Source organism: Zonotrichia albicollis, chromosome 1 (assembly GCF_047830755.1).
Source record: "Zonotrichia albicollis isolate bZonAlb1 chromosome 1, bZonAlb1.hap1, whole genome shotgun sequence".
NCBI classification, from domain to species: Eukaryota; Metazoa; Chordata; class Aves; order Passeriformes; family Passerellidae; genus Zonotrichia; species Zonotrichia albicollis.
The window spans coordinates 115,209,524-115,237,430 of NC_133819.1; the positions used below are offsets into that span (position 1 = coordinate 115,209,524).

Below are 27,907 nucleotides of genomic sequence, written 5' to 3' on the forward strand. Positions count from 1 at the left end.
GATGTCCCACCAGTGATGCTGGCCTACTTGTTCTACTTCGGTCAGGACATTCTTTATCTTTTCTGAATTGTGTTCTACCTGCCATACTATTCGTCTAGTTGTTTGATTCACCTTTTGTACCAATTTCTTTACTTCAGGGTGTGCAAGCATTGCTTTGAGAATTTTGACGTCTATCTCTATTTGTAATTTCGGTATCTCTTGATATAGGTTGAAATTTGCGTTAATTAGCTGTTGGGTAGTTATTGGGACAGTGTAATGAAAATCACAACCTATGATCTTGGTAAAGTTGCATACACAAAAGTTAGTATTGTTAGTCTCTTCTAGGCAATTATCTATAGTGACGTTGTCACAAGCTGTCCTTACGCAAGCACACCCATTTCTTATATAGTAAACTTGTGATTGTGTTCTATCATGCGGAAGCATTTCTAAGGTGCATACACTATTTTCAGCATCTAAGCATAAATCGGCAATCCTTTTGCAAATAAGTAATATCGGTGTGAATGTTCATTTGCACCTTTTTCAGGGAATAAGTGGGGTCTAACAATAATTTTAGTTCGTTAGATTTTCTTATCACCTGAGGCCCTATAAAGGTTAGGTTGTGTACGGCTTTAGGCTGGCATCGAGGGTTGAATTGTTAATACCAGCCGCCTTGTTTTTCCTTCTCTTTCTCTTGCTGGGTCAAGCTCTCGACACCCAATTTGGATTTGGTCTCCCTTGTATGCTATCATGGAGGGCTGATTTCATACTTCACTTGCATATGGCTGGTTGTTACGTAAGGCATAAACTTCGAAATAGGGTCCGCTCATTCTTAATTCTGGGTGGATACACTGATGTGCATAAGACCATGGGTCTATTGGGGCATAGTCTTGGGGAAGAGCTATACTTATCGAGAGTCCAATGATCAAAGTTGTAAGGGTTTGAGGTGGAGTCAGGATCATGATGTCTGCTCTTGTTTGTTCTCCGGAGCTTTCTTGACCCGTGAGTAATGGATCCACGCAGGTCGCTCCTTGATCTGAACCGCGGTGAAGGTAGTCAGCAGCACTTGGAAGGGTTCCTCCCACTTCTCTTGTAGGGGTTTTCCTAAAAGATTCTTAACATACACCCAGTCACCGGGATTAAACGGATGCAATTTGCAGTCAGGTTGTTTAGGTTGGTGCTCTATCATTACAGTAGCATTCTTATCGAACTGCTTCCCCACCGTAACTACATAATCGTAAATGTACTGATTACCAATTTGGTCTATAGCGTCCCTATTTACAACTTGCATAGCATAAGGTCTACCATACAGAACTTCAAATGGGCTTAACCTTTCTTTTGACTTTGGTTTGACTCTTAGCCTCAGCAGAGCAATAGGCAAAGCTTGATACCACTGCAAATTAGTCTCCTGGCATATTTTGGCAATCTGCTGTTTGATAAGATGATTCATCTTTTCTACTTGCCCACTGGCCTGTGGACGGTAAGGCGTGTGTAATTGCTATTTAATTTGTAATGCTTTGCTTATTGCTCTCACTACTTTTGCACAGAAATGTGTACCCCTATCTGAAGAAATAGTCTTCGGTACTCCAAATCGTGGAATAATTTCATTCAATAACACTTTTGTTACTTCTCTTTCCTTATTTGTCCTGCAAGGGAATGCTTCAGGCCACCTAGAAAATGTATCAGTTAATACTAACAAGTACCGAAACCCCCCTTTTCTTGGGAGTTCAGAAAAATCAATTTGCCATACTTCACCTGGGAATTTACCTCGATTTATTGCTCCCTGGTGTATCCTAGTCCCTGTATTCGGGTTGTTCTTCAGGCATCGCTCACACTGGGATGTGACATGTTTTATGGTGGTAAATAATTTTGGCCCTGCTATCTTAGCTTGCAGGTACTGATAGAGCGGATCTAAGCCCCAGTGGGCTTTTTCATGTTCTGCTTTTACAAACTGCCACATCACGTTTCCTGGTATTACTAGCTGTCCCGTTTCCAATTTACCTCAACCATTTTCTAGTATTTTGCCCTTATTCCTTTGAATCTATCTATGATCTGATTCCTGGTAATCTGGCTGGATATTGGTATCCAGTTCTCCTGGTATTAGGGCTATTACTTTCACTTTCCTAGCCCTTGTGGCAGCCAATTTAGCTTCTGTATCTGCCTTCCTGTTCCTTATTTCTGGAATAGTATTACCTTTCAGGTGTCCCTTACAATGCATTATGGCCACTTGTGCTGGGAGTTGGACCACCTTTAGCAATCGTAGAATCTCCTCTGCATGCTTGACTGTTTTCCCTTGCGTAGTCAGCAGTCCTCTTTCTTTCTAGATGGCTCCATGGGCATGCACAATGGAAAAGGCATATTTAGAGTCAGTCCATATATTAATTTGCATGTTCTCTGCTAATTCTAAAGCTCGAGTCAGAGCTATCAGCTCTGCCTTTTGGGCTGAAGTCCCCGCAGGCAAAGAGTTTGACTCAATTACTTCTTCTGTGGTAGTAATTGCATAGCCAGCTAGTCTTACTCTCTGCTTCACAAAGCTGCTGCCATCTGAGAACTAGTTGTCTGCATCTTCGAACGGTTCCTCTTTGAGATCCGGACGACTGGAGTAGACGGCTTCAATTGTTTCCAGGCAGTCGTGTTCAATGGATTCTGCTGGGGCTCTTCCTTCTAGAAATGAAGCTGGGTTCACAATGTTAGTTACCTGAATAGTTACATCATCTGATTCAGCCAGGATGGCCTGGTATTTTAGGAATCTGGAGGGCGACAACCAATGATTGCCTTTCTGTTCCAGCACAGCCGACACAGTGTGAGATACCAGCACAGTCACCTTTTGACCTAACGTGAGCTTCCTGGCCTCTTCTACGTTAATTATCACTGTGGCCACTGCCCTCAGACAGCCTGGCCATCCTTTACTTACTTCATCTAGCTGCTTGGAGAAGTAGGCCACAGCTCTCTTATGTGGTCCCAACTGCTGTGCTAGGACTCCTAAGGCCATCCCTTGTCGCTCATGGGAGAACAGCCAGAATGGTTTTGATACATCTGGGAGACCTAAGGCTGGTGCTCTCATTAGTTCCAGCTTTAACTTCTTGAAGGCCCCTTCTGCTTCGGGAGTCCACACTAGGACATTCTTGGATCCCTTCAACAAGTCATACAATGGTTTAGCGAGTATTCCGTACTGGTAGATCCATAGCCGACACCAACCTGTCATCCCCAGAAAGGCTCGCAGATCTCTCACCGTCTCTGGTTTAGGCATCTGGCAGATGGCCTCTTTCCTAGCTGCTCCCAGGGATCGCTGTCCTCTGGAGACTTCGTATCCCAGGTACACCACTTCCTTTTGCACCAGCTGTGCTTTCTGTTGAGAGACTCGATATCCGCTTAAACCCAGGAAATTTAGCAAGGAAATGGTCCATTCAATGCATTCTTCCTCTGTCCCTGTTGCTATTAGGAGGTCGTCTACGTACTGCAGAAGGGTACCATCTCCCAGCGGCCTTTCCCACTGTTCTAATTCTTTGGCTAATTGGTTCTCAAAAATCATGGGGGAATTGGCCCATCCTTGGGGTAATACCGTCCAGGTGAGCTGGGTCTTTCTCCCTCTATCTACAGACTCCCACTCAAAAGCAAAGATCTTTTGACTCTCAGGTTTGGGTTCCACACAACTGATTGTTAGGCTTATAGCTGTAATCAGTTGTTCTTCATTTACTTGAAATTCCAATTTGTCTTTGTTGAACTTTATTACGGCTCCCAAGTTTTCCAATAGGTCTCTCCCCAATAAGGGTTTTGGCGAATTTGGTAAATACAGGAACTGGTGAATTCCCATTTGTTTCTCAATTTTGTATTTAATAGGTTTCAAAAAGTAAGCCTTTTCTGGTTGGCCTGTTGCTCCCACAACTTGTACAAATTCATCACTTTTAGGTACCAATTCCTGATTTAAAACCGAAAAGGTTGCTCCCGTGTCAAACAAAAAGTTCAATTCTTTTTTACCTTCCCCTAGCTCCATTTTAACCAGTGGGTCTGCTAGGGTACGGCCCACCGGTCCCCCTAATTCACTATCCTGATGTGTGGTAGTAGTAGTGGCCATCAGCCTTTCCCTTAGTCGGGGGCATTCTTGCTTCCAGTGTCCCATTTCTAGGCAGTAAGCACACTGATTTGGCCCTACTCTAGTTGGGTGGGGTTGGTACCTCCCCCTCCCTCCTATTGGGTTGCCTCTACCTCTTCCCCTAGTTCCAGGTTCCGAGTAACCTGTCTTCTGAGCTGCCACTGCTACAGCCACTACTGAGCTATTTTCCCGTCTTCCTTTTTCTTCTCTTCAACTTCTCCTATCCTCTATCTGAATTACTATATTCAGTTTCTGTGAGCTGTTCTCTGCCTCCCTTTCACGTCTCATCATTCTTCTCACTATATCTCAATTTAGAGACGTCACTTCCCAGTGAGTTACTTTTGTCCCCAGTCCTTGGTGTGCTGGTTTCCATTCTACAGATGCCTCCACTTCTGGGTGTGTGGTTATCTTCATATGGACTGAGTTTGGGCAGGCTACGTGTCTCCCTTCGGCTCTCCACTCCTGACGGACTGCCTTTCTCCCCTTCGACTTCTAGTCTGGGTGGGCTGTCAGCATCCATGTAGCTTCTTGACCCCTGTGGACTATCTAGTCCCTGAGGGCTGCTTATCTTCTCATCGATCCCTGATTTTAATGGGGTACCCCCCCTGAATTCTTCCCAAGTCTTTCCAGTGCTTTAAGATACATCCTAAGGGGGTTTTCATATTTACGTCCTTGCTCTGTTGACCTCCCATGGCTATTTTCTGTGTCTGCGTTTTCGGTTTAATCTCTTTCTCGCAAACACTGTATGTCAATTTATTTTAACACTTCATACACACAATTTCCAATCGCGTCTCATCCACTCTCATCCACACCCACACACTTTAATCCAAACCGTCCTACCTTTCCGGTCTATCAAAGTACACCGCTTTACCCCGAGATGTCGCTGGCAAACCTATAGTACCGATACTGGTCAACTTCGGGCTATTACACACCCGTAAAACAGCTGTAAACCAAGGTACAGTTTGCAGATGATATCACAATAAATTCTTACACACAAAAAGGTTACAGTTAACACAAAATACCAAATCCTTTACGAGATTCTTGCAAACAACATAACAGTTAAATAAAGGTGTAGCACAAATGTATCTCCTCAAAACCTTATCAGAGAAAGGGAAAAATTGGACAAGGTCCCGGACCTGGCTGGATACATTCCCAGGCGTAGTTTAAAAATTCAAAAAAGCAACAACGCTTTTAAAAATTCAAACAAAACAACAGCATTAAGGAAAAACATACACCCTTTTAACAAATACTCTTTTCTTTTCCTTTTTTCTTTTCTTTCTCTTTCTTCCTTTTTTTTTTTTTTTCCTTTTTTCCTTCTTTTTCTTTTTCTTTTTTTTTCTTTTTTTTTTTTCCTTCCTTTTTTTTTTCCTTTTTCCTTTTTTTTTCTTTTTCTTTTTTTCTTTTTTTTTTTTCTTTCACTCTTTTAACAAATACTCTGATTCCAAATGGGGACTCAAACCCCGATACCAAATCCAATACCAAATGGGGACTCAAACCTCAATACCAAAACCAATACCAAATGGGGACTCAAACCCCAATACCAAAACCAATACCAAATGGGGACTCAAACCCCAATACCAAAACCAATACCAAATGGGGACTCAAACCCCAATACCAAATGGGGACTCAAACCCCAATACCAAATGGGGATTCAAACCCCAATACCAAAACCAATACCAAATGGGGACTCAAACCCCAATACCAAATGGGGACTCAAACCCCAATACCAAATCCAATACCAAATGGGGACTCAAACCCCAATACCAAATGGGATTATGCCAAGGCGTCCCTATGGCTCCCGTCGGGCGACTACGTCTAGTCCCCGTTTCCCAATTAAAGCGCTTTGTTCCAAATTCAATATGCAATAAACAATTAAAATACCTCTTAATTGGAGCAGGAGATGCAGGAAACCTCTCGTCCACCGAAGAGCGCTGGTCCGGGGGGGGGAGTCTCTTCTGACAAAAATCTGTCAGGGGCGCCCGAGGGTCCCGGCCCCGGACCCAGCTCCGGAGGACGTTCAAGGGTCTGCTCTCCCGTCTAGTGTCCCATCTGGGTCGCCAGAAATGATGCCAAATTTTGCCCCAAACAGGCAGAGTGACTGCCTAATCAGACTCAGCTTAAGTCAATTAAGCAGGAGGTATTTTATTAGCGACGCGTCGGAGAAATCACAAAATGGATTTCTAAGTTCACATAGCAAAAGCAAGCCTTATATTCAATTTTGGGTATAGGATTACATCAGATCAGATACATAATCATGCATATTCATATGGGGCGTGGTGTAGGCGGAGCGTGGGCGGAGCGTAGGTGGAGACATCTCTTTTGGGGAATTTTCAGGTGGTCGTTCCTGTTGCCTTCATCATAGACGGGGTCTTTCCGATGAGTCTTCCTCTTTAAACTTTTGAACTCTTTTCCTAATTTGGTCAATTCCCGGTGTACTTGGCTTAGATCCCGTGGCTTGGCAAAACCCTTAGGGTCGTTTTGACATTGCTGGCTCTAAACCTGCTTAGCTTATTAGTTTCTCTTATACTCATCTCTTCCCCTGTCATGATGCTCTACCTTTTATCTAATTTATTGCTCTGTTTTCCTAGTGCTGTGCTTTCTCCGTGTGTTCTAGTGCTAGGCCCTTCTTTACATGCTTCTCATTCCATGTTTTAACCCATTACTTCTGGAAGGCTATCTGCTTTAGGGCTTCACACTCAAGGTAACAAAAAGTTAAAGAGAAAAAAAATCCCCAAAACAAACAGAGAGTTAAGCTTGCAATCAGCTTACTGATATGGTCCAGCAGAAATAACTGTTCATCAGCAACATGTGAGACCTAGGACTCTGTGAGGGAAGCACAGCAGGTACTCACCCGAAATGCGGCGAGGATGATCCTGGTTACTTTCTCTTTGACAGATTCCTGAAGAATATCCGACAGCACGGGGACAATATTGTACCGACGAAGATATTCACACATTTGAGGGCTAAATGCCAGCAGCCACACACAGAAAATCATCTGATACTGCAGCTGAAAACCGCATTTGTTGCTCAAGACACCCATGATGCTAAAAAATTGACATAGTACACATTTAATTTTTAAATAATGACTACATAGGTTGCATTGCTCCAATCTGACATGATAAAAGAAATGGTAACACAAACTTATTGGAAAGAGCTGCTGAGGATGAGCATACAACACACACTTCACAGTAACCTGCATCACTATTTATCATTGTATAAGCAGTTTGTTCAGAAAGCCATCTTTTAAAGAGATGCTTTTTTTACATTAGCCTTAAAGCCATAAAGCAGCTTTTTACATTTGAACTGATGTGGTACTGTATCCATCTTCCGGTTAACCAATACAGTTTTTCTACTGGTATGTTTAAAGCATTATTTGTCATTCTGGAAGAAACAGAGAAATCTCAGCTACTCCTTCAGACTTACGAAGAAATAAATGGAACAAAATCTACACAAATTGAACCTCATTCCTTAATTGTATTTGTCCACGGGAGTGTCTGAAATGAGCTGAAGTATTCATTATTTAACAGCAAGTTCTCAGAAAATGGCTCATAGATACAAATATACAAAGTACTGCTAGAAAAATAATAGCACCCCTTCAAGATCTTCAAGAAGACATCATGCAGAAGGTTTGCTCAGCTGAAGTTTTGAAAATTTAATAAGCAATTTACAGGTCAATTTTGAAATACATAACTCAATTTAAAATTTAAAAAAATAATCTACATTCAAATAATTCTTATCAAGTTTAAGACCAGTTCAAACATGGTGAAACACAGGCTTATTGTAATGCTTTAATACTTGATTAAAAAGCTTCCTCGGTTTCAGCAGTGTCACCTTGACACACAGGAACATCACCTGAAATTTTACTTCAGTAGGAATTTTGACTTTTCTCCATTTCAGTGTAAAGGGATATTTTTCATTAAAGTGGAAATCATGTACCAACCATCCCCAGTAGAGGCATAGATGGCAGAAAAATTATTTATCGGCAAGCATTTTTTAAATAAGATTAGTGCTGAAATCCTAGCCTAATGCAAAGCTATTTATTAGAAGAATTGGATAAAAGAGTGACCTACTTGAAGCCATATATGGAAAAAAATTAGTCTTAGCTCTAGAAAATGTTTCTCCTTTCACTAATATTTTCAGACAGAACAATTCCAAACTCAAAGACTAGGATGATTAGCAGAAACTCATTTTGTTAGTCCTTGTTCTATGAAAAAATAAACAGAAGATCTTCAGCTGAAGACAAATGGTTATATTCCTGTTCAGATACATACTTAAGCAGCTCTTCTTGAACAGGGAAGTTGCATCAATGCCTCAACAGTGCAAGTTTCATTTGTCTATTTGACTCTGTTAATGTCTGAAAACAAATATCTTTTGTAGGCAGAGCAGCTGTCTATTACAAGAGAGTTCTATTGCAATAAAGGTCACTGGGGAATGCACTACTAAACACATGTATATCCATATAAATGGAATAGGTGCTCACCAATTCACTCCATCTGCTTCTACCCATGCAAAGCGGTATTCATTGACCCTGAGCATCAGCTGCAGACATCCAGCAACACACTGTACATACTGGGAACTCTGGGTGAAAAGAACAACACTTCTTACCAGAAGAGTCAGGTAGTAAGAGCTGAAGTACAGTTTCCCTAAGTATGCTTTACTGGCATAAAAGGAGAGAGTTCTGAATATTAAAGAAGTGTTATGCAAGCAATACCACTTTACATTATCAGAATATTTGAACATGCCTTCCTTCAGTATCTATGAATGAAAGCTGTCTTCTGTTTGAATAAAGTTGCCAGAGCATGTTTTTCTCTCTTCTTACTCAATTGTCAGCTTTACCTTCACTAATTCTAATCATACATTAATCAGATATGTTGCTGATAAAATCTTGTTTGCTTTTTTCCTCCCTATAAGCCTTTTCCTTGAAATTCTCACAGTAGCTCGCTCACATAATACAAACTCAAACCTTTCAAACATTTAATGAAGTACAGAAGTTAGGCAATCCCATATGAAAACAAAGGAGGCAATAAACAGAATTGAAAATAAAGAGTAACTCATTCTGTGTCTCTCATGAGAGATTTAAGCCCTTTATGTAAAAGCTAAGTCTGTGCATCTAGGCTCAAATCATCTAGAAGATCAATTTCCCTGTGAAAGTATTCATTTTCACACTCCATGCAAATAAAACAGCTACAAACACACAGACAGCTCTCCCACTCCAAATAATGCATTAATTTATCTGGATCACCAACCCATTGAACTTGGAGTTTTCTTTTTAAAGAGTCTGTCATAAAAGCATTGTCTTCCGACACCATTATAATTGAAATGTCATAATAAGATTCCAGTTCTCATTTCCTGTATAAAATGCTACAACTGCATCTCTAATTTACTCTGAAATTAGCTAGGACCTGCTTGAAAATCCTGCATAAGCTAGATCAGAATCCAAACACTAACGAAGTTAAGACAATACTTACCCACTTTAATTACCTAAAACATATTTGCACTCTGCTGCTCTGGGTCCCTGCCATGGCACAGTACATCCATGCAGTGCCACAGTGCAATGAATACTGATTTCTGAGCACTTCAGAAGAGCTCATGGCTTCACAGTAAGTACTGCTGTGTGCTGCAGAACTATATATTCTTTTATGGCTGTATGACAAAAGGCTGTCAGTCTAACGACACCTAACGCTATGGAACACAGATCTGCCCATGAAATACTGAAATACTTCAATTTATACGCTCAGGCCATTGTTTTATGCCCTACCCATAGTCATGAACAACACTCTGGCATATTTTCTACTTTAAACCCCAGGTGGGCTTAAAGTAGAAAAAAATCTCCTTTAAACCTCTTCCTGTAGAGGAGGTTTCTCCTCTACAGGAAGCTAACACTTTAAAGCCATGACTACACTTTGAAGAACAACAAATCCCAAGTTAAATCTTCTGAGAAACTGTGACCACTTTCAGGCTGCAAAATGAACAAAAGACCAAACTGAATTGTACTCCATGTTCAAGAGCTATGATCAACTGCCTCATCGTGCCACAACACCACAGAAAATCCAGTCAGGGTGATCATTTGCATTTGTTATACTGCCTCAGTTCATTTCCAAGCCCAGCAGCTTTTACAGCTACAGGAAATTCGGTATTTAAAAAAATGTTGATGCTAAAAGGACAATCTGCTTTCCTCTGAATTCCAGCTACTCAGATATGAAAAGCTTACAGCTTTGAAAGCACTCCTGCAATTTCATGCTACAGTGGTTTATGGGCAGTATCAGCTTTAACATCTGATGTGCCCTTTTCTGAGTTCTGCACAGCACAACAGCCAAAAGCTTCTCAGTTTCAGGTTTCTTCAACAAGTCCAACAGCGCAGTGGTAAACAGACAGTACTGAATCACAGAATCATTTGGGCTGGAAAAGACCTCTAAGATTACCAAGTCAGGGACTTAAAACTGTTTGAATATTAAATTAATTTTATATAATTTTTTCAAGTTTTAACAAAGAGAATCCTAGACACATCAACAGCTTTAACAAGACAAACTAACTTGTAAAATATACACTTCCACTGCCAATATTCTATGTGAAATGAAGTGCTTAAAAATACTTTTGTTTCTTGGCGCCATCACCTGGCACTCTGCTGCACAGTTCTGATTCCAAGTACTTCTTATCACTGGCACCAGAAGAGATCTGCACCTTAATCCGAGGAGTGAACATCACCTGCCCAAAACAGCACATTGACAGATTTCAAAGATATACTCACATCACTTGTGGAGACTGCTCCTGAATCCCCTGTACCACGTAGTTTCTAGGAAAAAAAAAAAAAAGTTTAAAATCAGAGTTGTTCTTCACCCTTAAGGAACAACTGTTACCAAGTTTCCTTCAGTTCTCCAATCTTTCTAGTCATTAAAAAAAAAAATTAGAATCTATTCGATATTTTTCCTGCTTAATATATTAACCTAATATATTGTACTGATTTCCCACACACACTTCTTGTCTAGAAGAACAATCTTGGAACTGATCTGGTACATCAACATTTTTAATGATTTAAGTGTGGATTTATTCAAGACATTTATTTATCTTAGAATTTGAAAACTGTACTCTTGCACCTTTCTGAAGGAAACTCCAACTTAAAGATTCTCATTCCAGAGGGGAAAAAAAATTCTTTTTTAATAAGCCCGGTTTAGAAAACTATGAAAAATATTCCATTAATAAACCTACTGAATGTTTCTCGGCTCTCCAGAATCCACTTCTACTACAGCACTAAGAGGAATGAGTGACAAATCACTGTGTTTTGAAGGAAAAATGTCCAGAAATTAATGCAAAGGAGAATGATTCATCTTTGAAGGACAAGCCAGAAGTTCATGGTTCAAATAGAACCAATACTATAAAAACACTGTCCAAGTAGATTGGAATTTATTCAGTTTCAAGACACAGGACTAAAAGTAAAGGCTTTGTACTACAGTAAACTGGAAAAAGGTTTTGATATTCAATTTCTGCTGCCATGTTACTTTTCTTCCCAGTAAAAAACTCTGATAACCAAAATAGTAGAGGCAAGACAACAAACTCTCATCTCATATTTTCTCAGTGTCCAGAAGAAAAAAGACAATGGTAACCAACAGAAAAGGCAAAAATATTTATTATTAATTTACATTTCAAGGACTGGAGTAAAACACTTTAAATACTAAGCTAAAAATTAAGTGCTTGAATAAAGAATATTTAGCTTTAAAATGACAAAGTAAAATATCATTTAAAAAAAAAACAAAACCAAAAACATACCTCTTCTTTGCACATTTATACACTCATATTCTTTAGAAAGTTTCCAAAGTTACTATGAAATTTAAACAAAAGCAGCTTCTTACCTGTGAACTAAGCTGAGTTTTAATCCAGTTGAAATAGTAATTCAAGTCACTGCCTTCCATAAGCTCCCTCCCCCAAGCAGCCAGTTTGGCAATAATTCTTGCTGCCTGAAAAACAATGTAATAAACCAATTTTTCAAACACAGCAATTTCAGAATTCAGTGAGAAGTTCTCTAAACTTTGGAAACCAGTTTTAGATAAAAGTTAGTCCCTTACAGAAATCTACCTGTTTTCTATGTAGGGGACACTTTGTGCCTGTTACCAGTTACTTGCAGCTATTGAAGTTCACAAGGCACCAGTAAAGAACTCAGAAGGAGATGGAGGGAAGCTGTCGATGGGCTACTGCTGTAGGACACTACTAGTTAGAAATCAATCAAAAGCAAGACACTTGGTGGCCTAACACATGCAGGCTTGATTTAAGCAATGTGGCATATGCCAGTACAAATGGTAACATGGTATTGAAGGGTTTTTGTACTTAAACTGAAGGAAGTCATCTTCAAGAAGGGAGAAGCTTCAAGCCCAGAAAAAGAAGAGTGGAAAAGTAAAATGGAGAGTACAATTTAAGAATGAAGTTGGGGAATAAAAATGTGGTAAGGTTAAGAATTTTCATTATGCCTATGACTTTAAGAATACTTTAACAAGAGTATATTTCTACATCAGACTTTCCAAATTATATTTGAAGTAAATCTACACTGCAGCCTGCAGTTAATTTGCAAAAACATTTGAGCCATCTTACATATAAAGAGACAGTGCAACCAAGAAATTACTGAAGCAGGGCTTCATTTGCATGCACACAGTTCCATGATGCAGTGAGGACACTATTCCAGCCACCTTTCCACCTTACTGCATTCACATGTGCAGCAGCACCACCACCACTGATTGTAGAGGGATTACAAGTATGAGTCTGGAACAAGAATTGCTACATTAAAATGTGTCAGATCCCCTTCTTAATGCAAGTAAGTCACCCTAAAAAAATCCCTCCAGCTTTAAAACACAAGATACTAGCTCTCTAGTCAACAATTCCTCTGAGTTAAAACTGCTATCTGGCTCCTGAATGAGAGACCATTTATGCTTAGCAGAATTTGAGCCTACACAGAGGATGAGTATTTTTATCTGTCTCATCAGATGTAATGACGCAGCATCAAAAAATCTTCCAGAGTGCATAGTAAGGAGAAAAATATAAAATAAAATATAAAATAAACCCAACAAAAATCACACAATCCTAAAATTTGTGTTTAAAAACATTCATGTGCTTTAAAAAAACATGCACTGTACTAAAAGGTAAAGTAGGCAGGAAACTTAAATAGTGTCCACTTTAAGTGGATTCTCTTCACATAAGATTCTCTGTGTCTTGTCAAGTTATTTGTACATTTTTGCAGTACTTAAAGAAAACAATATCTGAATAACACAAATCTGAGTAGAGAAATGCTGACCATCAAAATTTCTATACCATATGTTTAAAAAACACCATTCCAGGGAGACTAAATAGTCTCCACTGCAAGGGTCTAAAAATTATGCTTTACCTGCCTATTTGGGCAGTCAGCATTGTCTGAATGCTCAAACTGCAGTTTTGCAGGATGGGTCATCAGTAGCACTACCACCAAAATATCACAAAACAAACTGCACTGGCCAATAAAGAACCCCAGCCACCTCCTCCCTCAGATACATCAAGAAAACTGATTCACATCCATGCAGTCAACCTCATTAAATAAATAAACAAATCAAGCCTGACATTTTTCTCGAGAACAAGCCAGCTCACTGTTCAAGTTGCAGTACAGCCCCAAACACAGTTGCACTGGCCACACACCAGGGCAAACAGCACGGCTTGCTTGGTGTCCTGGAATCCTTGCACCAGTTCTGCCCCCACAGCCTAAATGGAGACCAGGTGGTGGGTTTCTAGTTTGAGTCTCTGATTTGACTCTACCATATCATTCCAGCACAAACTTATGCAGTCTAGAAAAATTCACAGCTGTGCAGTTTTCTCTTCCTCAAGCCATAATATAAGTTTCACTGTTGGAAACTGAGGTGTCCACTAGGAATTTACAGTAATACAAACGTATTTTTGGCCCACAAGAAAAAAAAACTGCTGAGATGAAATATCCAGTTCTCACCACTGACAACAGAAGAATATTAAGATTCCAGAAAAGCTACTCCATATACAGGAGCAGCAAACAGTAGTAGTAGTCAAAGCACAGCAGAAACAATACACTGCACATGGCTGTGGGTTTGGTTGGGATGGACTTAATTCTCTTCATAGCAGTCCATATGATGCTGTGGTCTAGACTGGTGTCCAAAACAGTGCTGGGAATGTGTCAGTGTTTTAGCTGCTGCTGAGCAGCACTGGAACAACATCAAGCACTTCTCTGTTTCTCACTCTACACTTCCAGTGAGTCAGCTGATAAACTGAGCATATGACAAAATAAGGTTCATCGAGGTAAAGGTATTTCCTTAGCACAAGATGAGAATTTAAATTGTAATATTTTACAGCATTGAATGGCAGTTGTGATTAAAGATTTTCAGGTATGTTTTACTGTACTTATTGTTCTGAAGTCCCTGCTTTTCTGAATTTTTAAAACTTGCCCAGAAATAAACCAATCCCAATCTCCCAGAAATAAACCAATGCCAGTTAACAATGTAACTTAGCTTTTTAAAATGTGGTTAGGTGACACTTATATTAAGAATGACTCATCCAGACTGCAAGAAGAAAACTTTCCAGTCCAGGCAGAAGTTTAGTTTCAAATTCCAAAACCTCCTGAACAAAAAGAGAACCAGCATTTTTCTCTACCACTTTCAGAGACAGATTCATTTAAAACTTACCATATGCACAGTGAAGAGATCTTGTCGATTCAACATTGGCAGAAAATAGGACCATGCAGTGTTTTTACCACGTTTTGCATAATCAAAGAAGATGCAAACACGCTGATGATTTTCCTGTAAAAATTGAGAGAGGAAAAGATGACAGATTTGTAAAAGCATTTGACATAAAGCAGCTATTTGCTCCTTGGTATGTTGGCATAGATTATCAGAGTGTATCCTGGCTTATAAGAGCCCACAGAAACTCTTCAGTTATACTGAAGAGTTTCTTGTGGATACAGCTCATTTCAGCACTAAGACTGGAGATTTGGGGTGGAGGAAACAAACCTTGAAGCCTCAAGTATCCCAGTACTGCAATACCTGCTTAAGCAAACCACATATTCTTCTGAACATGCAAGTGGAGTAAGGCAAATGAGAAATAAGATAAATGCTGTCATTTTTTAAGAATGACACTACTCATCTAACCAATTATGCTTGTTCAAAGTCCACACAAAGTTTTCAATGTACTGCTACTTCCACACAAGAGCCTGTTGTTCAACTTCTGCAAGTGAAAGCTTAGGGGTGTAAATGAGCCTTTCCATTCCTCTCAATGGGGAATCAGCTCTTCTCTCCTAGATCAGGCTGCAGCTGATTCAGCAGTTATCTCAGGCAACCTGCATATCTATAAGAGGACACTGCCACCAGAAGTCTGTTCTCCAGGGCTCCTACCCTGAGCCATAGAGACCATAACTACCTGAGCTTGGGCACTAGGGACAGCCTCTTCAAGTATTTTCCCCAATAACCACTATGTAAAACAGCTATTACAGTTCTCTTTACAGTAGGCCAGAGAACAGGCCATACAATCATGAAGGAGAAAATCTCTGCTGTTTCCTAATAGCCTAGAATATAGACAGACAGTCCCAAAAAAATCTCAAAATTTGAATTCTTGCTTTTCCTCAAGCATTTCCATATGCATTCCAGCCAGGCTTCCTGGTGGATTGGAAGTTTTCTTTCTGAAGAGATGTCTCCCCATTGAAGTCAAACTACTACCACTAAGTACACAACTACTATCAAGATAGGCAAATGAGAAAACTCACAAAAAGACAGTATCTCAGTCTCCACTGTGCAGACATTTTAATTTTCAAACTCCCTTAGCTAGAAAGGCTTTTCTCCATCAATTCTGCACCCTGTTATTAACTCTAGGGATGAAGAACCAGCTAGGCAAGCCTCTTTGCTGGAATATGATCCATTAAGCACAAGACAACCCAAATGTATTCATGATTCAAACAGTGGCATCTTACGAAGCCTTAGAGTTTCAACCAATTCCTTGAAAGTAACAGTCCTTTCCTGAAAAAACAAGTTCTCTCACTTTTACTTTTCCGATTCTCTTCCCCATTCCCCTGCTGCAGGAGTGAGTGAGTGGCTGTGTGGTGCTCAGCTGCCAGCAGTATTATATACAACAGCATTGCATCACACAGGCTGCAAATTGCTGCCCTGATCACTGGCTGGGGAAGCTCAGATGGCACCAGTTATCTCCGAGTTATAACCCTGACAGTGATCCATTTTCTACATAAAAAAGCACCCAGAAATGTTCTCAAAATTTGATGTAAAAATTATGAAATAAATAAAAGTAACATCTCAGGAACACAGAACCTTTGGTGGAGAGTTTTTACTCTGTGAGCACTTGCTTGATGAGAAATGGCAGTTTGATCAAATAAATCACTGTTAGCATCTGAATGTGCTAAACAGTCTAGCTAAGAAGGATCAAAACTTACCAGATCAATGAGTTCAGTTTACAACATTACTAAGGAGGAGACAGACAAGTCTGGAAGCAGAAATGTTGAAATAATTTCAATATGCTGTCAGTCAGAAGACTTGTCTGGTTTGCTATTAAGGTGCAGGATCAAGACAGAAGGGAAGGAGTGGAAAACTCCCCATGGCCCTGAAATATGTAGTGTTGCACTTTCCTAGGAAACTACTGACTACACTAATGAAAAGAAAATTCTGAAGCTCTCGCATCAACAGTTGAATAATTTAGTAGCTGTCATTTCTGAAGAAGCATAATGAAGTTCAGGAGATACTGCTACCTGCACCAACTAGAGTGAAGGTTCTTAGAGATTTCATAAGTAACAGACTGTGCAGTGTGATGAGGTCACTAATCCAAAGAAATTGTTTCAAGAATTTATCACATGAAGAGAGTAAGAAATGTTTCCTCAAGGATGGCAATATGCTAACACTTTCCACCTTCTGAAGTAAGCAGAAGGGTGATAATCTTATATGGTAAACACAACACTAATTTCATGTTTGCCAGTGTTCAAAATAAATCTTTCCTACAAAGGTCATCAAATCAGTAAGTAGAACTGCTGGAACAATCCTAGACACCCAAGTAAGCTTTTGGTGAGCTCAAAACAGAGTTGACCTAATTTTTACTACTTCACAAGCAAAGAACAGAAAGATAATAGAAGCACCACAGTTATTATCAGACAAAAGCTGAATTCTGCTATCTGCGATAGTTTTTGAAAGGTCCAGCTGTCAAAAGCAGCTTCAAATATTATTTGTTCGTCTCATGAAACTGCAACAAACATACTTTCTCAAGGCAAAATTTACTTGGGAGTCAAGGCCATGTCCTTGAACAATTTCTTGCTTAAAATCTTTGAATGTACTGAATTAGGATGTGTCAAACAAAGATTGGAGACTTCATACCCACTACAAGAAAAATGGGGCAAGACTATTTACATGAGCATGTACTGACAGGACAAGAGGGAATGCTTCAAACTGGGAGTAGGTTTACGTATTAGGGAAAGATTGTGAGGCACTGGAACAGGTTGCACAGAGAAGCTGGGGATGCTCCATCCCTGGAGGTCTTCAAGAACAGGGTGGATGGGGTTTTGAGCAACCTGGTCTAGCTGAAGGTGTCTGTACCCACAGCAAGGGGGCTGGAACCAGATGTCTTCAAGGCACCCTTCTAACCCAAACCATTCTGTGATTCTATGATACTGCGAGTTCTTGTGTCCAAGCAGTCTGCAGAGACCCTGCCCTAAATTCACAGTCACACCATAATTGGCCAATGCGCTGCTTTCTGACAAGAATCTTACACCTTGAAAATGTGCCATGAGACGCCACTGGCTGTATGTTCCAACCCCTGAATGTGACCAAAACAAAACAGAAGTCCTGTTTCAGCCTTGCAGAGTGGAGTTATCACAAGTTAGGAAACTCTGAGATAATGCCATGTGGATGCCTTCACACAAGCCTTCTATGCCAGCATCTCTGAATCCCTGAATAATGCAATCACACACAGCATTGCAAGTCAGTACAGCTTTTAGAATACTGAAGCAGAATTTCTACAGTGAAAAAGGCACTAAATTCCAAACAAAAGCAAATATTTAGCGTGCACCAATATCGCTACTCTGCTGTATCACTATTATTACAGCAACCTTAGACGGTCACTGTGGTGAGAGAAGGACGAGAATCTTGTTTCTTGATCAGAAGGCTTGATTTATTGATATAAGATATATAATACATTATAACTAGACTAAAAAGAATAAAGAGAGAAGTTGCAGAGAGCTGCTCAGCTAAGAATAGAAGGAATGAATAACAAAGTTCTGTGTGCAGGGAATCTGTCCCTGAGCTGCTCCTGTGATTGGCCTTTAATGGTACACATGGAAGATGAGCCAATCACAGGGGCACCTGCTACATTTCACAGCAGCTGATAACAATTGTTTACATTCTTCTTCTGGGACTCTGCTTCCCAGAAGATGGACAAATGTGAAAGAAAGGATTTCTATGAAAAAATGTCTGCGACAACTATAAAGCCTGAATAATTTAAAGCCATTACATTTAACACTAAGAATTCCATACGTGCCACTTCTGGGACAGGGTAAGGCCCAAAATACAGCCATGTCATAAAGTCAAGAAAACACATACATCTAACCACTTATGACAGAAACAATAGAGCAAAAGAGAGGCTACTCAAAACTACTTTCTGTGACTACCTAGAACTATTCCATCTGTTCAAAAGTGGGCCAGTGAAAGCATTACTTGTGGGGTATTAATTCCACAGCAGAGGAGATATCATCAGCTATCATCTACTGTAGCTGCAGGCCATCTGCTAATGCCAAAGCACATTAGCAAAACAAGACCTATGAACACTCACAAGTTCTGAAAAAGGACAAGAGAAATGATGACTTCTCTGGCCACTGATGTACAGAAAGCAAGACCAACTCCTCACAAAAGAAGCCATAATAAACAGAGTTCTCACGCACTGAGCCAAAGTTTGTCATCCAATGTGTAAACCAAAACAAGGTATTCCCAACCCAGTGTCCTAATCAAAGAATGATACTGAGGACACAGTATCTCTGAGAAGCAGAGGTCTTCTCTTCTTCTCAACGTTTGTGTCACACTTGACAAAATGTAAAACTTAATGAGAAAAAGTGACCAAGCTACAGACAAGTAAATTGCTGCCACCACCACTAGCTATTATCCTATTAGCCCAGATGTCAGGGCACTCACTTAGGGCTCTATTGTGCAGACAGGCACATGAAAGAACACCATAGTCCCCATGTTATACAAACTGTGGAGAGGTTCACGCTTTTCAACTTGCCTGTTGTAGCACTGAGTAGTCACAGCAGGAACTAGAACTCATGTGGTTCACCTCCTAGGGCAATACTCTAAACTAACAGCACTAAACACACTTCACTGAAACCTGGGATCAAATAGATCATAAAACAGGAGAAGAGAAACTATGAAACACAGATAGTATATGTGAATACTAGGAAAAAAACCTCATATAACTCATCTTGTTACATCGCTCCAAATGCCTTCTCTTAGCCAACTTCAGAGCAAGGAAACATAAAAGCAGGATTATCTGACTGGGTAAAGCCTCTTCTTGAGTTATCCCAATCAGCTCAACAGTCTGAGACCAAGTTTAATAGCCTGCTCATATAAGGCACTGTTGTCCACAGCTACAAAGAGCTGTATGTTACACTGAATTAAAAGTTCCTCATTTATAATTAAACCATCCAGAATTTCAGAACATGTCCCACACAGCCTAACTTATGTTGGAAACCTTATGCTGCAGAAACTACACCTTCTTGCTGAGGGTAGCCAAATTAACACCTTCAAAGGAAAAGCTTTAACAACTTCATATTCTCCCTATACCACAGGAAAGGGCTGAGGTTACAAGTCACAGAACTTTGGCATTGTTTAGGTTGGGAAAGACCCTTAAGATCACCAAACCTACCGTTAATGTAACACAGACAAGTCTAACACAACATAAGCTGATATATCAAATGTAAAAAGTATTTAGAAAAAAAATCTGCAAATTAAGATCACATAAAATCAAACCACTAGGCAACACTAGCCTTAACAACCAAGTTTTGAGTTAAACATAGTTGAGAAACACAGACAAGTATAAAAAGTTTGTTTTATTTCCAGAATTTGGACATATTACAAGCTAAATTAGCCTTATAACTTTAGGTCTAACATTAAATCTCTGAAGACAGGATCTGAAAATTTAGCAGAGTATTTTTAACACAGTATGACAAACACCTGAAAATACATGAATTACACTAAGGAAACATTCAAGCATGCATTTGAAGATTTAAAAATAATACAGATTATTGACCTACTTGCAGCATATCATCAACCATAGTCAGAATGTACTGAACAGTCTGTTCCTTGGAGATATGAGTCATCAAGTTTATAAATGTTTTAGCACACTAGAAAAATAAAAGAGACATTAAAATTAATATTAGCAATTGTCTTTGTTCCTTTTGATAATATAAAACAGGATCTTATTAATTCACAGTTAAGTCTTACATAAGCATTGAGCATCCCAACATCTTATTCAATTGCAGTAAGAGATGAATACATTTGACATTATCTCACAAAGAAAATTCCCTGTCACATTGGTTGCTACCCTTTACAAATTGTTTTATGGCTTTCAAATTAAATAAGTACTTGCTAGTGAAAGTCACCAACATACTTGGTTGCAAGTCAAATTAGAAAAGCCTCCCCCAGCACCCTTCTTTTAATGGTAGTGAGATCAAGTAAACAGACAGAACAGCAACTAAGAGCACAAAAAAAGTTTCAGCAGTTTGAATGGAGGGAGGAAGACAGGTAACTCCCCTATTCACTTACTATATAGTAAGAAAAGTAAGTATGTAGAAAAATCTTAGTTCCTCTTTGAAGAATGTTACAATTTCAGCAATACGCTGAAATAGTTACACTACTTTTTACACTTCCTCCTCCCCCTTCACCAAATTCAGCTAAACCACAAAGAAAATTGAATGTTGAACTGCTACATTGTAATTATGTAGTAACATATAAAGTACACCACACGTTTTTGGTACTATGCAAACTATGATCTATTAGATAACAGTAACACACCACAATTTGGAGAGAAGAGAAATACAAAGCCAAACAAACAGCCTAAAATTGAAGTAGAAATAAAAGCCATAAATGTTTGTGTTTTGAAAGTATCTACACTTCACCTTCCTCTCTGCCTCTCCCAATCCTCTTGATGTCTGACATTCTGTGCTAGAACCTCAGGCTGAGATTCTACTGATTCAAATGTTATTAAAATGTCTTTGGGCATCCTGCCTGGTCTCCATAAGGGCAAAGGACTGATTCAGTCCTAATCAGCTCTGTCCAATGCAAAGGTCTCATATCTTACCATGCCTTAAATGACACAAGACATTGTAGGCATGGTGAGATGCTCTACTATGCACGAGGCATGCTCTAACTAATTATAATTGCTTAGCTAACTAAGCAGCAATCTTACTGGTAGCAGCTGTCATCAATAAACTATAAAGAAAAAAAATCCCAAAAAAAAGAAGTGACTCAAGTACAAGTGTGTATGATTAAGTAAACTGGGATGAGGGAAGACTTGAGCAAGTTAGTCCCACAACAGAGTCTAAGGCAGGTGGTTTTTAACAATTATTTAGTAGGTTTTAAAAATAATGAAATAACATCCAACCCATATCTAATGAAAAATAAAAGAATCACGATAGTAAGCTTTATACTTATTCTAGAACATCTTAACTGTGTGCATACAGTTATCAACAATAAAAAAAGAGTAGATTTGAATATTTTCTTCCTCCCCAAAAGAAACTTCATTATAAGAAAGTTACTTGATTGCCTTCTGTTTGCAACAACTCCTGTTTTTCTTCTGGATTTCTTTTCTGTTCAAAGCGCTGAATAAATTCACAGTCTTCACCTGAAATCATCTGACCTCTGAAAAACAAAACATTAAACTGTAAGTAACATGAACAGTAAGTTGGAAATAACTGCTGGGTTCACAGGGCAAGGCTGTGTTAGCAGGGGACTGCTTGGATGGCTCCTATGAGAAGACACCAGAAGTGGCCCCTGTGTCAGACAGAGCCAGTTCCAGCCAGCTCCAGGACAGACCCACCACTGACCCAACCTGAGCCACTCAGTAATGACAGTAGCACCTCTGTGATAACACATTTAAGGAGTAAAAACTGCTGTGCAACAGCAGCTGAGACAGGACCGAGGACATGTGAAAGAAACAACTCTGCTGACTGCCAGATCAGTGCACAAAAGAGGGAGAGGAGGTGATGCACATGCCAGAGCACAGATTCCTCTGCAGCCTGTGGTGAAGACCATGGTGAGGCAGCTGTGCCCCTGCAGCCCCATGGAGGTCTAGGGGGAGCAGAAATTCACCTGCAGCCCATGGAGGACACCCATGCCAGAGCAAGCAGATGTGCCTTACAGGAAACTGCAGTTCATGCAGGTTTTCTTGCAGGACCTGTGACCTCAAGGGCCTGGAGCAGTACATGCCTGGAAGACTGGAATCTGCAGAAAGGATGCATGCCGGATGAGTTTGTGAATGACCATAACAAATGAGTAGGACACGTCAGGATGGAGCAGGGAAAGAGTGTAAGAAGGAAGGAACAGCAGGGACTGAGAGTTATAAAATGGCCACAGCCTCCATACCCCACTCCCCTACACCACTCAAAGCAAGGAGGCAGAGAAGCTGAAGCAGTGTTGAGCCTGAAAAGAAGGGAGAGGGCAGGAGGTGGTTCTTTGATTTTTTCCTATTTTTCATTAACCTACTCCATTTAATCACCAATAAATGAATTTAATTTCACCAAGTAGAGCCTGTTTTGCCCATGATAGTAAATGGTCAGTGATCTCCCTGTCCTCACACCTCAACCCAAGCTTTTTGTTATGTTTTTTCCCCTGCTCTTTTGATGGAGCAAGTGTGTCCTATCCAGATGGACACCTAGTGACCTGCCAACGTCAACTCACCATATAAACTTTGTTTCCTTCATCTTGAGCTATCATAGAATCATAAAATAGTTTAGTTTGGAAGCAACCTTGAAGAGCCCAGTCCAACCTGGCCTTTAACTCATCCAAGGATAAAGCAGCCACAACTCTCTGGGCAGCCTGTTCCACTGCCTTACCAACCTTGCAGTTAAGAATATCTTCGTAACATCTGATCTAAACCTTCCCTGTTTCAGTTTGAAACCATTGCCCATTGTTCTGTCACTATATGCCTGTACAAAAAGTCTCTCTCCCTCCTTTTCATAAGCCCTGCTGAGGTACTGGAAGGGCTCCCCAAAGTCTTCTCTTCTCCAAGCTAAACAACTCCAACTCTCTCAGCCTGTTTTTGCAGCAGATGTGCTCCAGCCCTCTGATCATCTTGGTGGTCCTGCTCCAACAGGTCCATGTCTTTGTTGTGCTGAGGACCCCAGAGCTGGATGCAGCATTTCAGGCAGGGTCTTGCGAGGGCAGAGTAGAGGAGATACAGCATTGGTAAAGTGATATGGTTGATACTGTAGCCCACAACAATGTAACAGGCTCCTTCCTGCAAAGGGTCTCATGTAAAAAAATTTAAAATTTATGGTGGAATAATCTCTCAAAAGTCTTCCCTATGCATCACCTCTGAACAGCATTCTCCAAATAATTTTTAAACTTCCAGGGGCTGAACGCAATGTCAGTTATAAGAACTGAATTACACACAGCTAGCATGTTGTGCCAAAATGATAATACATAAGTAACAGTCTAATCCAACCAAGAAATAAGTGCTGAAAAACAAAATTAATTGTTACTTTAAGTTTGCTGTAAGCACTGAAGAAAACTGTAAGGAGAACAGAGATCATGGGTCCTAATTTATTTTTAGCTTTCACTAATCCCATCTTGAGTTTAAAAACTGATATGCATGCAAGTTCATCTAAACACATAGCAAAGGGGTTTGATATAGTGAATTGTTGTGGACACCTCTAAGATAACAGATGTCTACTTAATCTTGTCTTCATGTTCAAGTGGTTACTGCCATCATCAGTGCTATTTCAGAAAGCTGTAGACTCAGCTGAAGAGTCAGACAGACTGGCAGAACACTACTGGGGTTTTTTACAATACAAAACTTCACAAGAAAGAAAAAAAATTGTCAAAATAGCACAGTCAGGTACTCTTCAGGTAAGAAAAGTAATTTTAAATCAAGTAGTCCTAAAATTATCCAAGATTTTAATAGGTGACTATCTTTACTAGGTAATACCAAGAGGGCTTCAGGAAAGAAGGAAATCACGCAGTCACAGGGGATGAAAGCATTAGACACTCCTGCTTCAGTTATTTCCAGGACTCATCTCCTTTTAATATTTCCACTGAATGAAATGCCTCTTCCACTTTGCAAAGCTACATAGCATGGACTCTTCACCCATCTTTTCCATATTCAAGGTCAGTTTTCAGATGTTCCATGACTAGAGATTACATTAAAATCATTGTAAACTTTGCAGGAAGTGTTCACAGTTTTTTTACCCAACTGGCTCACCTGGATTCTTGAAACAGAAAACTAAGACCTACAATGAAGTTTTTTTCTTTGCTCTTACTTAAATGATTATGTCTTGAGTATGACCTCATCACAGAGACACCTTTTATCTATTTACTATTTAAGCAAAGAACATAAGTAGTCCAGCTGCTTTGTTACAGATGTGAGGATTCACATGCACTGAGAAAAGACAACCAAGATTTACTAGAGGGAAGATTCCTAAAGCCAGTGATAGGACAGCCCTTGCCCAGCTTCTGCAAAAACTTGAATAATTATAGATGAATCATATGGGATTGGCCAATGATGATCATGCTGCTACCATGCCTTTTAGACTGACCTATGCTCTTTCTTGCCTATTAAGGTTGGATTTAAATAGTTATGGAAAGAGCTGGACAATTCATCTGCCACAAATACTGAATTTAAAAACCCACAAGTAGAAGCCTCTTTCGTTCCAAATAATGCTGACCAAGCCAGAAATTCATGGATTGTACTGATACAAAAGTAACCAGATAAGCTGCTTGTTTATAAGAATATTGCCATTTACAAAACACTTCAAAGATGACCTAAGACGAACCCTTAATTTTCAGCTTTAATGCTGGAGAAAGCCTCAGCCCATGAAGAGAGATATTTCTTTAAAGTCAGGCTATTAGAAGAGGTCTGCCAACTGCAAAGGAAAAAAGCTTTCAAGCTTTTGCTTTTATCCTACATTAGGCCACAGGAAAAAAAAAAAAAAAGGAAAAAGATATGAGGATTGATATTGCTGTTAAAGGAAAAAAAGACATTAAAGTTTATTCTTTATCACTTTGTTAGTGCCATTCAAAAATACATCTTCCAACCCATACAAACACTGCAAGGGATCTGACAGCTTTTTAAACAAGCTGTTAATATTTTATCAACAAACTCATACATCTGATTAATAGTTTTAGTAATTTTGAATGCCTCTATTTCCATTGATCTTATTTTAAAACTGAAATGACTGATTATACCGTAAACCTTAAACGAGGCGGAGGTTAAGAAAAAGCAACCAAAAATCATGAGAAAGTGCAGAACAGCCTCAGACTCAGACAGCTGATACTGAGTCCCATGATGCCATTACACATTTTCCTCACCCCCTCTTCAAAGCAACAGAAATTTCACAGCACCTTTTAGCAAACAAGCAACCAAAGCCTCCCTCCATCCCTCTTCCTAGCAGCCATTTAACTTGTTGTTTTCCAGGATGTGTCTTCAGTCTTTTGCAAGACAGAAGTCACTTTGAGCTTCAGCTGTGTCCTGGTTTCAGCTGGGATAGTTAATATTCTTCCCAGTAGCTGGTACAGTTCTGTGCTGTAGATCTAGTATGAATCCTTTATTATTTTTTTAACATTTTTTTCCTCTCTTTTTCTGTTCCATTAAAGTCTCTTTATCTCAATGTGTGAATTTCCCCCCTTTTTTTTTTCCTCCTGTCTGAGAATATCAGGTTTAGGACAGGAGCCCTGTAAGCACCTTTCAAGGCTCTGTTCCTGGGATACCAAGAGCAGCCTTTGAGAGCACTTGCTAGAGAGTCAAAACTGAAACTCAAGGATTCAGAAAGCATGAATTTGCAAGACCACCATTTTTAAATCCGCTTGATCACTCAATATGACTCAGAATCTTGTGATTACTTCTTTCAGTTGTGCATTTCCTCCATCAACTCTTGTTCCTTTTTCTTGGTTTTTTTTTTTTGTTTGTTTGGATGATTTAGCAAAAGACACTCTGAAGGTTAGGGTATTTTTGTTTGGTTTTTACTTTGTTTTTGGGTTTTTTATATTAAAAAAATTGACTATCTATGCAGCAAATATGAAGCTCATATGAACCTACCATAACAAGGCATAATTTGTTTTATCCAGGTATCTACAGTACTTTGCATGTACTAGAGAAACTAAATGTATCCAACTGCTCAACAGTTTTAGCACTACAAAATTAAAACAGTAAAACAGACTGAATGTACTCTACAAGACTCAACCAGATTTGAGGAGAAAAAAAAAAACAAAACACAAAACAAAACAGAAGAAAATCCCCCACATACTACAAATTAGGAAACTTCTATATTTCCTCTAAGACAAGACTGACTTTTAAAATGTGACATATTTAACCTGCTTTAGAAGGTTCTTCCACCCCCAGGAAAATAGAACAGATATTTTAGCATCAGAATTTACAAACATGCATGTGAAGTATTTGAAAAGACACAGGACACCATGTACAAATTAGCCATCAAGTATGTCATCTGATTAAATGTAAAGTATTGTCAAATGCAGTGTATCTAGAAAACCTACAGTGCAGTAAGGTGCAAGGTGAACTCTGACACAAGTTCAATTTTCCACAGAACTCTTTTACTACCCTAAGAAAGCAAACCTAAACCTGCTTCAAGCAAGCCAACACACCCTCCCCTGGCATTCTGACACTCTGAGGCAAATGCTAAAAGCAACCACACAGAGCAAAACAGCAAATGCCTTTTTAGCTCAAGGAAGGCACCCACACCTCTGAACTGCAACCAGCCTCAAGATCCAAAGGCAGCAAAGTCCACACAGAACTAAAGCTTCCACAGACAGACCCACACATCACCTGCCACTGCTACAAGTTTGTTACTTTCCTCTCCCTCAGACACAGACCACAGCTGGAATCCAACATAAAGAAAGGATACATTTTAGCACCAGAAAATAAATTCTCTTTTTCCACAGCCTCGTTTTGTAAGGAGCAGAGTACATACAAGCAAGCTGGCAATATAGACAACTGTCATATCTATCAGTATACAGAAAAAACATCAAAAGTCAGCAGTTGTGTGTTAGTGTAGTTTGATATTTAGTTTACAGTTACAACCTCCAGAGATGGAATAAACACTGTGTCAGTTAATCTTTAGCTTGAACTGACTCTACAAGAAAAGTCAGGCTACTGAAGTCTGACCAGCTACAAGTGAGCCATTTTACTTTTGCACTGAAGAACAGAGAGGAAAAAAAGAACTTCAGATGCTCTTCTGTGTGACCCTGAGCCCAATGCTATTGCAAGTGATGCAATCTTCAAAGCACCTTTACACACACACAACTGCCACAGGCAGAGGAGGAAAAACACTTCATCAGTTTCTTGTGAAATTTAACTTCGACTATCTAAGTACTAACTACAGTTTCTTCAACTACATAAATACTGCCTCTAGTTTAAGAAGCATAAATCATGTTTAAGAAGCAAAAATCATGTCACACCTGAGTTGATGTGTTAACTTAGGGAAAAGAAAAATATTTCCTTTCATTTAAAAACATCTGATGAGTTGAAATAATTCCTTCACACATATTTATATGCAAGTTTACCACAGTAAGGGCACAATCAGAACAAGGAGCTCAAAAGGAAGAGAACTGTCCTTTCAAGCACTCCATTTTCCTTCTCCACAAACCAGACGAAAAC

The 27,907-nt window shown here is 39.6% G+C and overlaps 1 protein-coding gene across 1 annotated transcript in view; it reads right to left on the minus strand.

The window, feature by feature from the left end:
• ATP6V1H (ATPase H+ transporting V1 subunit H) overlaps positions 1 to 27,907 on the minus strand; it is a 56,469-nt gene that overhangs the window by 24,601 nt on the left and 3,961 nt on the right. Inside the window, exons 3-9 of the mRNA XM_005479293.4 lie at positions 21,837 to 21,939; positions 20,334 to 20,423; positions 14,731 to 14,844; positions 11,917 to 12,021; positions 10,818 to 10,862; positions 8,550 to 8,647; positions 6,921 to 7,113 (exon numbers count right to left, since the gene is read on the minus strand). Of these exons, the coding sequence (XP_005479350.1) occupies positions 6,921 to 7,113; positions 8,550 to 8,647; positions 10,818 to 10,862; positions 11,917 to 12,021; positions 14,731 to 14,844; positions 20,334 to 20,423; positions 21,837 to 21,939 (748 nt within the window). The remainder of the gene's footprint in view (positions 1 to 6,920; positions 7,114 to 8,549; positions 8,648 to 10,817; positions 10,863 to 11,916; positions 12,022 to 14,730; positions 14,845 to 20,333; positions 20,424 to 21,836; positions 21,940 to 27,907) is intronic.